Source organism: Dipodomys ordii, unplaced genomic scaffold (assembly GCF_000151885.1).
Source record: "Dipodomys ordii isolate 6190 unplaced genomic scaffold, Dord_2.0 Scaffold71, whole genome shotgun sequence".
In the NCBI taxonomy this organism is placed as follows: domain Eukaryota; kingdom Metazoa; phylum Chordata; class Mammalia; order Rodentia; family Heteromyidae; genus Dipodomys; species Dipodomys ordii.
In genome coordinates, this window is record NW_012267287.1 from 4,453,566 (window position 1) to 4,466,937 (window position 13,372).

General features: G+C 49.4%; 2 protein-coding genes across 4 annotated transcripts in view; one reads left to right on the forward strand and one right to left on the reverse strand.

Moving 5' to 3' along the window:
• Window positions 1–9,319, reverse strand: part of Zbtb49 (zinc finger and BTB domain containing 49) — a 20,229-nt gene extending 10,910 nt beyond the window's left edge. For both annotated transcript variants that reach the window (XM_013023980.1, XM_013023979.1), the window contains exons 1-4: window positions 9,274–9,319; window positions 6,471–6,637; window positions 4,367–5,466; window positions 1,319–1,365 (exon numbers count right to left, since the gene is read on the reverse strand). In XM_013023980.1, the coding sequence (XP_012879434.1) occupies window positions 1,319–1,365; window positions 4,367–5,466; window positions 6,471–6,622 (1,299 nt within the window). In that variant the 5' untranslated portion in view covers window positions 6,623–6,637; window positions 9,274–9,319. The remainder of the gene's footprint in view (window positions 1–1,318; window positions 1,366–4,366; window positions 5,467–6,470; window positions 6,638–9,273) is intronic.
• Window positions 9,320–9,461: 142 nt separating this feature from the next.
• Window positions 9,462–13,372, forward strand: part of Lyar (Ly1 antibody reactive) — a 15,046-nt gene continuing 11,135 nt past the window's right edge. For both annotated transcript variants that reach the window (XM_013023852.1, XM_013023853.1), the window contains exon 1: window positions 9,462–9,554. The gene's annotated coding sequence lies outside the window, so the exon portion shown is untranslated. The remainder of the gene's footprint in view (window positions 9,555–13,372) is intronic.

Genomic DNA, 13,372 nt, shown 5'->3' on the forward strand with positions numbered 1-13,372 from the left:
CACACATAGGAAGACCAGGGAGGACAGAGGTGACCACGCACAGGAAGACCAGGGAGGACAGAGCTGACCATGCACAGGAAGACCAGGGAGGACAGAGCTGACCATGCACAGGAAGATCACCTCGGAGAACAGAGCTGACCACACACAGGAAGAATGAGAGAACCTGAATGTCAACCATAGGTTCAGGTGGGTGAAAGATGAACCTTCCATGGTGTTAAGAATACTGGAGGAGCAAACAACAAGACTGTGTGCACCACACTCCACACAGCCTACCTTCCCAGCATGACCTCACCGAGGTCCCCACTCCCTGGTGGGGATCAGTCCAAAGCCATCTCCACACAAGGCCACAACAGATCTGTCACAATGTAGGGCAGCAATGCCAGCACTGTTCCCTGCAGAAACCATCCTCCAGCCCCAGGAGGAAGCTAGGGCCCTGCACAGGGCCATGTACAGAGGAACCTTCTAGTTCAGACAGAAAAGTATGTACCTACCAGATGCCAGTGGCTCATGCCTGTAATTCTAGCTACCCAGGAGGCTGTGATATGAAGACTGAAATTCAAAGCTGGCCCAGGCAGAAAAGTCCCCATGAGACTCTTATCTCCAATCAACTACTCAAAAACTGGAAATAGAGCTATGGCTCAAAGTGATAGAGTGCTAGCCTTGAGCAAAAGAGCTCTAGGACAGCACCCAGTACCCAGACCCAGGCCCAGGCCTAGAGTTCAAGCCCCCACAACTGACAAAAAAAAAAGAAAAGAAAGAAAAGCAGGTGCCCACAGCCAGACAAAGACATTAGAAGATTTCTTAGACTATTACAGCTCTAGGTTTGTGTCCAATGTCTAGTAAGGGCCCTGAATGAACAATAAATGTTTTCTGAGTTCAAATGATGTCCAGAATTGGACAGCAATGTAAGTAGACAATAAAAATATTTTATCTATTTTCTCCCAACATTCTAAAATTTACAGTCTGGGTAAGAGTCAGGAGATGCTTTGTTTTGCTCCAGCCAGCACCATCTGCTGCCTCAGGCAAGTCACTGTCTGAGTACTGAGCTTTGTGCACCAAAGTCAGGACACATAAGTCTGGCCCCATCCTGACTTGGAAAAAGAAAAGGTATAGCGAGCAGCTGCACATGTGACAAGTATTTCCCTGCTCTCCAAGGAACTAGAAAGTATTCTTAGGAATGGCTTCCTGATTCAGTCTGAAGTCTTTAAGTATCACCAGGGGCTCCTCTCTGAAGTATAAAAGTGTCTCTTATTTACAATACAAGTAAACACTGGGGTTCAGGTTTCCAATTATTAACAGTAAAGAAGAGTATTCCCACCTGAGAGAAATGTTTCCCACAAATGTTACATTCAAAAGGTTTCTCACCTAAAACAAAGCAAAACAGAACAGAACAATTTGTAAAATCCATACTAATATTTACACATTAATTTTCATTGTAAATGTTCAGATGCTACCTGTGTCCTCTCTTTCAAAACAGAACTTTATCCTGAGGTAGGACAATAAGAATCAATCTCTTTGTCCTTATTCTTATCTCCCATCCGAGATGCTACAGATGTGATCAAAGTCTTTTTTCCTCTAAAATCAAACTGTTCTCTGGATAAAGACCTACAGTGAAAGCAAACCTATTTATCTGTGGTTGAAGACTACCAGAGTTCTCCTTCAGCTGAAAATCAAATGGGCAAATGTGTGGCACACCACGTGACCCTGTTCACCTGCTGTTTGATCTGAGTCTGCTTCACCATGGAGCTCTAACGGATCCACACCATATGAGATGTGTACAGGGACACACACACACGGTGCATTTTGCATCAAGCCACACCCAGAACAGCTGTGGCTTCTTGTAGTGGCACTCTAGTTTGTCGCAAAGTTCAATACTTTAGGTCCTAGAAATTCAAGAGACTAAGAAAAACACAAGGAAATCTCCCTTTGTCCTGTGTGTGCCAATCAAGGAAGGGTTTTTTCCTGTCCTGTAAAGTACATGTTGAGGTACTGGCTTTAGTCTACCCAACCCCTGTAGACACAAGGAACCACAGAACATTTGTTCGCCCTGCCCCAACAGATCCACTGGCTTTGCTAAGATCCTTTAAAAAAAAAAAAAAACCAATACTCAGCCAAGTGCCAGTGACTCATGCCTGTAATTCTAGGTAGTCAGGAGGCTAAGATAGTGAGAAGATTATCTCTTATCCAATAAACTACTAAGGAAAAGCAGGAAGTGGCACTGTGGCTCCAGTGGTAAGAGCCCTAGCCTTGAGTCAAAGAAACTCAGGGACAGTACTCAGGCCCAGAGATCAAGCCCCAAGACTGGAAGGAAAAAGAAAAAAACAATACTCTTCCCCTCCCCATCTTCGTGGTAGTGCTAGCTACCACAAAGAAATCAGCTTGTTTTTCAAGTCTTATATTTTTTCTTTTTTACCAAAAATGTCTCCTAGCTCCCCTGGCCCTGAGTGATTATAAGAATGCTAAGTCTCTATTTTGTCAGAAAATATTGGGCTAATAGATGGCAAGTTATAGACGTGAGGGTCACCAGTCACCAAGACTGAAGAGCTTTGTTCTCTGTGGGCTGAATCCATCAATGTGTGCCACATTAGAAATGGAAACAGTATTTTTAGGACACAAGTCCACATCACTCACTCAAGGTGACAAGGTCAGCACCCACCATGCAGCCACTGCGCACACGAGGAGGAAAGCCAAGTCCTGCCTGCCACGCACTGCTGGCACAGCTCAGCCTCACAGATCCCTAAGGGTCCCCAGACCACACCTGGTGCTGTGCTCATTGTCTCTACCATGACTGTTCTTGTCACTCAGAAGGACCTCTCTTTAAAGCTAAATGAGTATAAGGTAATTATAGACGGGCATCAGTGGCTCACGCCTGTAATCCTAGCTATTCAGGAGGCTGAGATCTGAGGATCATAGTTCAAAGTCAGCATGGGCAGGAAACTCTGTGAGATCTTATCTCCAATAAACTACCAGAAAACTGGAAGTGGTGCTGTGGCTCAAGTGGTAGAGTACTCGCCTTGAGCTGAAGAGCTGAGGGATAGTGCCCAGGCCCAGGTTCAAGCCCCACGACCAACCAAAAGGAAAAAAAAAGTAATTTAAGTAAACAGCATAATATAAACTAGTTTTCAGGGCAAATTCAGTCTATGATGTCTTCAGATGGAGTAACTTTATAATACTAGTTAAAATGCACTAACTTTTACAAAGGGCTTTCACAATGATTAATCAGTCTCCAAAAATGCAAATGGGTAGAATCTAAATTGTGACAATGAACGCAATTCTGTAAACACTGTGTCATTCTGGAAGCATCTTGTGGCATGTTACCTTTCAAGACGAAGAGATAACTGTCATTAAGTTGTATGTGCTATTTTTTGTTCGTGAGCTAAGGTCACTGTATCCACTCCAAGGCTGGTTTCAAACTCATTCTCCGACCTCAGCTTCCTAGTGTTTAGTTTCAGGAAGGAAAGTAACATATAGGCGTATGTGATGTGGTATGTATGTATGTAGGTGTGTATGTATAATACCTTAAAATAACTGTTTAGAAATGGGAGACTGTATGAATTAAAATAGTAATAACCCCTTGAAAATTCAGTCTAAAACAGAAGAATGTTCCATTTGAAAAGATCAAATACTTAAAAGTAGAGTCTAAATTTACCTCCTGCCTCCTAAATCACTATTTTTTCAAATCAGATATATTCAAATTACTTGAGAGAACTTTTAGAATGAACTATCTATATTTTCAGTGACATAGTTTACAAAATAAGCTTAATCTAATTCTAAAGAAACAATATAGCTTATGAGCTTTATAGTTAAAAAAGTTTTGAGTGAGTCAAAATATGTGCTTCTTAAGAGATGAACAGTTTACCAAAAACTTAACTAAAATCAAAATTAAAAGTTGCTGGTTTGCCTGGTACCAGTGGCTCACACCTGTAATCCTAGCTACTCAGGAGGCTGAGCTCTGAGGACTGCAGTTCAAAGCCAGCCCAGGCTGGAAATCCATGAGACTCTTATCTCCAATTAACCAGCAAAAAGCCAGCAGTGGAGCTGTCGCTCAGGTGATAGAGTGTTAGCCTTAAGCAAAAATGCTCAGGGACAGTGCATAGGGCCTGAGTTCAAACCCAGGACAGGCACAGGAAAAAAAAAAAAGAAAAGAAAGTTTGTCATCTTTTTGCAATAGCTCTATAAAACTACTGAACTTCAGGATACACCACAAAAATTGACCAAAAAAGAGAAAAAGAAACAAACAACTAGTGTCCTCGATTCTGTTAAGAACACCAGGACGAGTCAAGAAAGAGCAGAGCTTCTCAGAGAAACGGACAGCGGGCTGTGAGGTCTGGCAGCTCCTTCCTGGCCCGCGCACTTGTCAGTGTACCTGTATGAGAACGTTTGTGCAGCTCCAAATTGCTTGGATGTTTAAAGGGTTTCCCACACAGTTCACACGCATACTGTCTCTGGCACTGAAGGGCCTGGGACTGCTCCTCCAGGGTGGCCGGGGCCTCGGGCCTCTCCATCCCACCGATGCCACAATTCAAGTCCTCAGAGGCTAGTTCTCCGAGTTCTTTTGCTTCAGTGCATGGGCTGTGAGCTTTCTCTCCCCGGTCTTCACTAGCAGGTTCTACCCTCTTTGCCAAGCCATCATCTAAGCTGGGGTCCATTGCTGGCTCAGCTGATTTCTGTGCCTTGAGGAAATTGAGCTTCTTCAGGTGAACAGCCTTTTTAAGCCTCATCTGCCTGGTGGGCGGCTGGCAGGGGGCGTCTGACTCAGGGTCTGGGGTGGAGTCACTGAGCGGTGGGGCCAGGAAGGTGGAGGGCAGGTCCTCTGAAGTCTCCAGTAGACATTCGGGATGACTGACTGCACACGGCTGCGTTTCCACGGCTGCCAGATCTGCGGAGGCGCTGAAGGCGAAGGGCTGCTCGGCCACCCGCTCCTGGCTGGGACAAGCGGCCTGTTTGTAGTACTGCTTGCTGTACAAGTCTCGCAGTTTGTAATAGTAATTGGGCTGCTTGCAAGGCGGCTCTGCGCAGCTGCCGTCTAGAGCCTCTGGGGCTTGCTTTGACATTTCCCCTGTGGAATGATGGAGACGGTCTGACGGAACATGGGAATGCGACCCATCCAGAACCTTCCCAGGTTGGGCCTCTGCTGAACAGTCCTGCAGTAAGTGAGGAGGGAAGTGTTCGCTCATGACACAGGCAGCATCTGGGGTGAGCGCCCCCTGCAGGGAGAAGGTCCCAGCGCAGGGCAGGCCGGGAGGCTGGTCCACAGGGCTGGACTTCAGAAACGTGTGACACAGGTTCAGCACGTTCTGAACCTGCAGACACTGTGCCGTGTCCAACATCACTTGTATATTGTCCTGGTTAAGATCCAGGTGGGACGTGTACATGAAGTCCAGGATCTGCCCTATGCCGCTGACGTTTTTAACATCCAAGTGGAAAACATCATTCTTCTGGCTTGAGGAATTCTGAAAGAGGCTCCTGACAGGAGAAAGGATAGTCAGTGATGGTGTGAACCATGTTTTCTTACGAGTTACGCACATATGAATATTGAAAACTGCTATCTTCCTATGAATGCCAAGACACTTATTCCAGAGACTCCTGTTCAAACCTAACTAGAAATTTCACTTGTGAAAAATATCCAAATGGGACACAAAAACTAAATGCCTTTAAAAAAAAAGAAAGGAAAATATCAGATAGGATGCTTTCCCTACTAGTTTCTTTTTTCTTTTGTCTGTCGGTCGTGAGGCTTGAACTCTGGACTTGGGCGCTGTTCCTCAGCTCTTCAGCTCAAGGCAAGTGCTCTACTGCTTGAGCCACAGCGCCACTTCCAGTGTTCTAGTGGTTTATTGGAGATAAGAGTCTCACGGACTTTCCTGCCCAGGCTGGCTTTGAACCTCGATCCTCAGATCTCAGCCTCCTGAGTAGCTAGGATAAAAGGTGTGAACCATCGGCGCCCAGTTCCTACTAATTTCTTTTTCTTTTTTTTTTTTGGGGGGGGTCCGGTTGTGGGACCTGAACTCTGGGTCTGCGCGCTGTCCCTCAGCTCTTCAGCTCAAGGCTAGCGCTCTACCACTTGAGCCACAATGCCACTTCCGGCTTTTTTTCTTTTTGCTTATGTGGTGCTGGGGAATCGAACCCAGGGCCTCAGGCATGCAAGGCAAGCGCTCTACCACTGAGCCACCTCCTCCTACTAATCTCTTATTGCAGAAAAATTCAATTTCTTATTTACTTTATCCTGGAAGGAAAATCAAAATATAGAGTGCTGAAAATACATAGAATTAAAATTCAAGACAAACTTGCAAAAAGTGTGCCATCATTCCTCATACATCACAGTCTTTTTGGGCTAAAACAAAAGCAGTACTATTAAACTGAAAATCAAAATAAGAAACACCACAGTCCCTATGTCTGTTTAAATGAAGGATAGCAAAATCCTTGAATAACAAGTGGCCCCCTGCAGGTGGAAGAGGCAGTGGTAAACGCACCGGAAATACTGGCTGAAGGCCGCCAGCACATTCTTATGGGCTTTGAAGCAGACTCCCCTCACCACCAGCATGCAGTCACAGAGCAGGCCTTGGATCCGCTGCTCGTGCAATTGCTGCAGGAGGTGGCAGCTGTGGGTAGCAACAGGGTCCATGCTTGACCATGAGACCTAGAGGAGAGAACGCAGGTAAGGGACATTCATGGGTACCACAGGGACAGAAGGACTGAAAGCCACCAAGTGCCCTATGCTTCCCTGTCAAGTGATCTATTCTCTGGTCACGCCTGTAAAACTGTGTGGCAGCAACTAGACCCTGCAGATCGGCGGACCTATCTGCATGGTGAAAAGTGAAGTGCTTTTTGCTCACCGTCCACACGGTACCATGGCCGTGTGCAGTCATGGAGTTCTTGAAATGCTGTCAATTTATATTTAAATGGCCACTGAATTTGACAGAGCAATCTAGAATAGGACCATGACCGGATACATTAATTTCTTAGTCTATTTAGAAATATGCCAATTTAAAAATATGCCAATTTAAAAAGGATACATATCTATAAACACATACAAAGTTTTTAAAAAGCCAACTAATTAAGTGCAAGCCTGTACTTGCTAAACAACTACACAGAGGTCATTGAATCAGAAAGACGCTGGAGAAAATAAGAAACCTATTTGGGGAGAAAAGCCACAAGTCAAAGTAACTCCTACCAAGGAAGCTTCACAGAGGGGTGTGCCCCTCACTGGGCACGAGGGACTCTGATAGCTAGAAGCTCAATCTAGAAGGCAGCAGTTTATGGAAGAAGCTGCGGGAAGAGATAAAACCAGACCGGGACAGACTGTGGGGAATGTCGGTCTGCTACACTGAACTACTAAGACGTCATCATGGGTTTTCGTTGATCATATGACCAGTGCACGAGCAGCACCAAAAAAATCACTACTCACAAAGCCACCACTCACAAGCTTCTTTTTCTTAGAACTGGGACTGAACTCAGGGCTTCTCACTAGACAGCACTCTACCACTTGAGTTCTGCCCACCCCTAACCTAAAATGCTTTGCATGGCCCCTGCTTCCTTCCCATCATTTCCTTCATTTATTCCCTGTTACGCAGTTTGGATATGAAGTGCCCCTCAAAGGTTGATAAATAGAAGGTTTTGTCTTTAGTGCTGCAGTATTCAAGGGTGGTCTTGAGAGCTGAGTGGATCATGGGTCTCTGACATCAATGGGTTATTGATGACATCATAGCTAGGGGGACGGTTGTGAGTGAAGCCTAACTGGAGCAAGTTAGGCCTTGGAGGCATACTTTTGAAGAGTCCTCCTTCCCTCCATCCCTTCCTTCCCCTCTTCCTCTCCTTCCTTCCTGCCATGAGATGAGTACCTTCCTCTGCCACACATTCCCACTGCCACTAGTTTTGGCATTGACTCAGGCCCAAAAAGGATGGATGGAGCCAACCATACACTGAAACCTCTGGAAAAGAACCAAGGTAAACCTTTCTTCCTCTTGTTTCAGGGATTCTTTTGTGATGAAAAGCTGAGTGGCATATTTCCATATGTGCCAGGCTAGATGAACTACCTGTGGCTCCCCAGACATGCTATGTCTAGGCTAGCGGGCTGGGGCCTCAACTGATCATTAGCTACAGGACTTTGGTCTACTGCTGCCACCCTACCTCAAAGATTCACGGCCTCTCAGGTAAACCCGGAGAACAATATTCTGGATTCCTGCAGGTTATGCCATCCTATAGCCTTGACCTGCCAGCCTCACTCACCCTTTCTGAGTTTTCAAGGTGATCAAATGAAAATGTAGGCGAGCACAAACAAGAATGGGATGTATGAATGTGCCCTGTGCACAGAAATATCAGGAACATACTGCTTTTTGATCTTTTGGCCATTCTGTCACTCCTGTTGCAAAGTTTTGCAAGCTCCTTCACAGAATATGACTGCATGAGAGGATCGGGCCTTAAAAGAGGTGATTAAGATAAAATGAGGTCCGATTCCAATTCCAATCTGACTGACATCCTCTAGGATGAGATATGGATACAAATACACCAAAGTGTAATTGCACAATGGACCAGCCAGAAGAAGGCCATTTGCAACGGGGTGACGGTTTTCAGAAGCAAGTCAGCTGTAAAAGGCTTTATTAACCTTGAGTCTTCCAGCCTCCGAGGTTGTACGGAAACAGATGTCTGTGGGCTAAGCCACCTGGGTTGCTGTGTACTGTAACGTCAGTCTGCACGTACCTGCTATTCCATACCTGTTTCTCACCTTCCTACCATGCACACTCACCTACCCTGGAGTTGATTCTCACCTCTTCACCCCATTCAACTTACCTAAACTGACCGCCCCTGGTACATCGGATTCTGGAAGGGCTTCTAAGGTTCACTGAGCGCTTTCCAAGTGGCAGGCCCTGGATGAGTCCTTTGACCCGCACCCGCTCTTGATGAAACCCTTCCAGATCCCAACAACAGAGGGACTGCTATAATGTCCGTTTTACAGTTGGGAAACTGAGGCACAGGAGGATCCTACTTAGCAAGGAGGCCCGGCTAGGCGGCCAGCTCGGGGATCTCAAACACCGCCCCTCCTGCGGAGTGGTGCGGGGACGGAGCAGCCCAGGGCTAGGGCTGGCAGGGCCTGGAGAGGCGCGGGAGGCCCGGTCCCGGGCCTCGGGCCTCGGTGTCCCCCGGTGCCGGCCTCGGGCACATGGGCGCCGGCTCTCCCCGCGTCACGCCGGGGTGAAGGCGGCTCCAGCGCCCCGGGCCGCGCCACCCGCGCCGGCCCCGCCCGTCCTCCGTCTGCACGGCCGACGGCTAGCTTACCCCGGGAGTCCGCGCCGCTCCCCGCCCCGCCGCTGCCGGCCCCGAGGTCCTCAGCGCCGCCGAGCGCCGGGCCCCACAGGCCGCGGAACCATCTTGACCACGCCCCCTGGGCCGGGCCGACTTCCGGTCTCGTCACGTCCGCCCGGGGCGTGGCCGCGGCGCGCAGGCGCGCGAGGCTGCTCCCGGTGGAGCTCTCTGCGCGGCGAGCCCCGAGGGCGGCGACGGCGGTTTCACGTGTTCCCCGTGCCGGGTGGAAGCCGTTGGCGGCCCCGGCTTGAGAGGCGAGAGGTGAGAGGCGGCAGCCCGCGGGCCCGGAGGCTCCGGGGGAGGCCGGGGCCGGCGCTGCGCCGGCGGGTGAGGGATGCGGTCGGTCTGGGCGGCCGCGCTGGGCGGGCGTCCGGGAGCACGGACGCGGGTCGCCGCCGCCCCGGCTTCGGGCCGGCCGGCTGCACGTTGGGGACGGGGCTGCTGGCGGAGACCCGTCCCCGCCTGAGACCAGATGAGCCGCGCTCGCCTCCAGCTGCGGGTGGCCCGGCGAGGCCCCCCTGCCCTCCCGCGTCGGCGGGGCGGGGGACGGGGGAGGGCGCACGCAGGGGCCGGGCGGGACGAGCCGCGCTGGGACCCCCTCACCCCGTGGCAGGCCTCGGCCCACGCGGCTCAGGTGATGGATGGCCCCGGGTGGCGAGGGCGGCCGCTTGGGAGACACCAGCCACAACTGGCCGGGCCTCCAGTGGAGGAGAGGTGCGTGTGGCCTCACATCATCACGCACTTGTCACCCCCTGTGCAGAGGGGGAGGCGGGATGGCGGGCTCCGAGTGCTTGTCTGTGCTTTCTCTGAAGGAGCTTGGGTCCAGCCTAGTGCGCCAGGCCTTCGGCTCACAGGTGACGTGAACTTGAAGTTTAAAGAGCGCAGCGACTTGCTCTGAGTGGAATGCCTGGGCTTTGGGGGCTGGAGGGGGCAGCCCACCTTTCAAGTGAGCCATTTGGGAGAGAGAATACGCTTGGAGAAGCAGGGCTGGGCATAGTGTCACTCCTGTAATCTCAGCTCCTCGGGAGCCGAGGGACATCTAGAGGATCTGGACTCCAGGCTGGTCTGGGCACAAAAATTAAACAAGACCCTGATCTCAACAAATACATTCAAGAATATCGCCCTAGCTGCTTGGGAGGAGGCTGAGGTAGGAAGATCACAGTTGGAGACTGGTCCCAGGCAATTAAAAACAAATAAAAATACAGAAGACCTGCTGGGCTCTGGTGGCTCGTGCCTATAATCCTAGCTACTCAGGAGGCTATGATATGAGGATCATGGTTTAAAGCCAGCCCTGGCAGAGGGCAGAAAAGTCCTGTGAGACTCTTATCTCCACGTAACCACCAAACTGGAAATAGAGCTGTGTCTCAAAGTGGTAGAGTGCTAGCCTTGATCAAAAGAGCTCAAGAACCGTGTGGCCCCGAGTTCAAGCCAACCCAGGCCCTCAGTTCAAGCCAACCAAAAAACAAAACAAAACACCAAAGATCCTATCTGAAAAATAACCTAAAGCAAAAAAGGGCAGAAGGTGTAGCTCAAGTGGTCACGGCTTTGCCTATCAATTCCCAGGCCCAGAGTTCACACCCTTTACCATCAAGCAGGGGAGGGATGTTATTTTTGTAAGAAAACAAAAAAATACACAAAAACATAGAGGAAGAAGATTTAAAAGTTCCAATCGGAGAAGCAGACTTACTGGGATGTGCTGGGAACCGTGTGGGAGAACAGGCACTCACGAGGCAAATTTCTTGACTTGTCCCGGGGAGGTCTTTCTATAGCTGGGAGGGCTCTGCTGTGCTCCACACAGCTTAAGGAGGTAAGTGTTAGGGCTATCTAACAGACGGCAGGTTCTGGGAAGTTTCAGGGGTCCCTGGCAATGGCAGAGGCAGGTCCTTTGCTTGTGAATCTAGGCCCAGTCCAACATGACTGGGCCACTCCCTTGGTAAGTGAAGACCCGGCTGCCCGCGGTCCTTTGCAAGTTTCCAGTCTCGCTGGCATCTGCCTTCCAGTCTAGCAATGCCCGTCTATAACCCTGTGGTCTTGCCTGTCATGTTGTCACGTGGGTGGCCTGCTGACCAGTGTGGGCTGGCTTTGGGTTCAAATATTTACATGTGAAAAGTCTCCTCCCCCCCTTCCGCTCAGAATGAAGAACTTCAAATGGAAAGGTAAGGCGGAGAGCTGGAGCTGGGCCGTGGGACAGGCCACACAGCCCCCTGAGCCTTCTCCGCTCTGATGGGCAGTGGTGGTATGCTCGCTGCCCCCCTGGAGCTGGGTCATCAGTGTGAAGTGGCTTTGTTGTGAGCTGAGGACCCTGTGCTCAGGCCCTTTCTCGGTGGAACATGGGCCAAAGTGCCCCCTAGGACCTGGCTGCTTGCATAAGGCAGTTCTGATACACACATAGAACTCTGCAAATGTCCACTGAGTTGGGTGCTCATGACTCACCATACCGGTGGGCTAAGCCATCCCCAGCCCTTGTCTTGGACATACCATCTCTCTAAAGGAAGACTCAATTGCCATGGCTGTAATTAGGATTTGCTCAGGGAAGGCAAGGGCAGGGAGGTGAGGGGTGTCTCTTATACTGGAAAGCTAAGACTTGAGCTGTGTTCTGTCCCTAGTGTTCAATGTCCTGACATTATAACTTCTCTCATTTATCTCAAGTCATCTGGGTGATATAGTGTTACTTGTTCAGTTGGGGCCATGTCTGCTTTGTTGGTTAGCATGGGATCTTTTCAAAGCTGGTGGCTCACGCTTGAGCAGGTGGGAGAGCTGCCCTGGGACAGGGTCTGCACAGGGTTTGCACACTGTTGCAGTTGGCTGGTGTTGATGGTTCTGAGCTTGTCATTTTCTGTGCCCAGGCAAGAAGTACTTACTGTGGAATGATGAGCATTGTGTTGGGGAGGAGTCCCTAGGCCAGCATGAGTGTAGTCTAGGTGACTGTTGGGCTGGTGCGATGTGTCCTCAAAACTAAGCTCCTTACAGATCTGATCTCCTTAGCCAGGCAGGAGACGCACTGTTCCATTTCATCCTACAGCAGACAGTAAGAGGCTGGAAATAAACAGGTGGCAGACCAACAGAAAGGGCTGATGAGATGTCCGGTAGACATGTGGCTCACTCCCATGCTCAGAGTGGCCATTATGCTGTACTTCAGAGAGTGTGATTGCCTGGCTTCTTTTCAGGTCTTGCATTTTGTTTCCCTCTTGTGTTTTGCAGGCCTCTGTTTATTTATTTATTTTTTTGCCAGTCCTGGGCCTTGAACTCAGGGCCTGGGCACTGTCCCTGAGCTTCTTTTGCTCAAGGCTAGCGTTCTACTGCTTGAGCCACAGCACCACATCTGGCTTTTTCTGTTGATGTGGTACTGAGGAATTGAACCCAGGGTTCCATACATGCTAGGCAAGCGCTCCACCACCAAGCCACATTCCCAGTCAGGCCTCTTAATTCTTGACAGCATGTCCCCAACAGATCATCCTGTGGATGGAGAAGGTGGGGGAAGGGGTGGTCCTCCAGTTGGATCTCAAGGTTTGCTGAAGCCTTTCTCCCTACTCTTCTCCCCTTGAACAGGAAAAGGTGGTCCTCAGTAGCCCAGGTGGGAAGTCCTAAGCAGCCACAGGCAGGACTGTAGATATAAGACAACATTTAATAGATCTAGGCCGTGAATGATGTTATAAATATCCAAATGGCCTTTCACAGACCATTTGTTCCACACCTCTGTGGGCTAAGCCACAGTTAAGGTTAGCGGGCTGTTCTTACTGTTTTCATTGTAAAAAAGGCTTATCTTTTTAAAAAATTACCTTTATTAGTTGTACAAAGGAGTTGCCACTTAACAAAGCAGTTTATGAATACAATGCATCTTGGATCAGTGTTGCCCCTTTCAACATTTTTACCCCCTTCAACCCACCCCTTTTACTTTTTAAAATTTTGTGGTAGGGTGCTGGTGGCTCACGCCTGTAATCCTAGCTACTCAGGAGGCTGAGATTTGAGGATCGAGGTTCAAAGCCAGCCCAGGCAGGAGAGACCGTGAGACTCCTATCTCCAATAAACCACCAGAAAACCGGAAGTGGCGCTGTAGCTCAAGTGGTAGAGC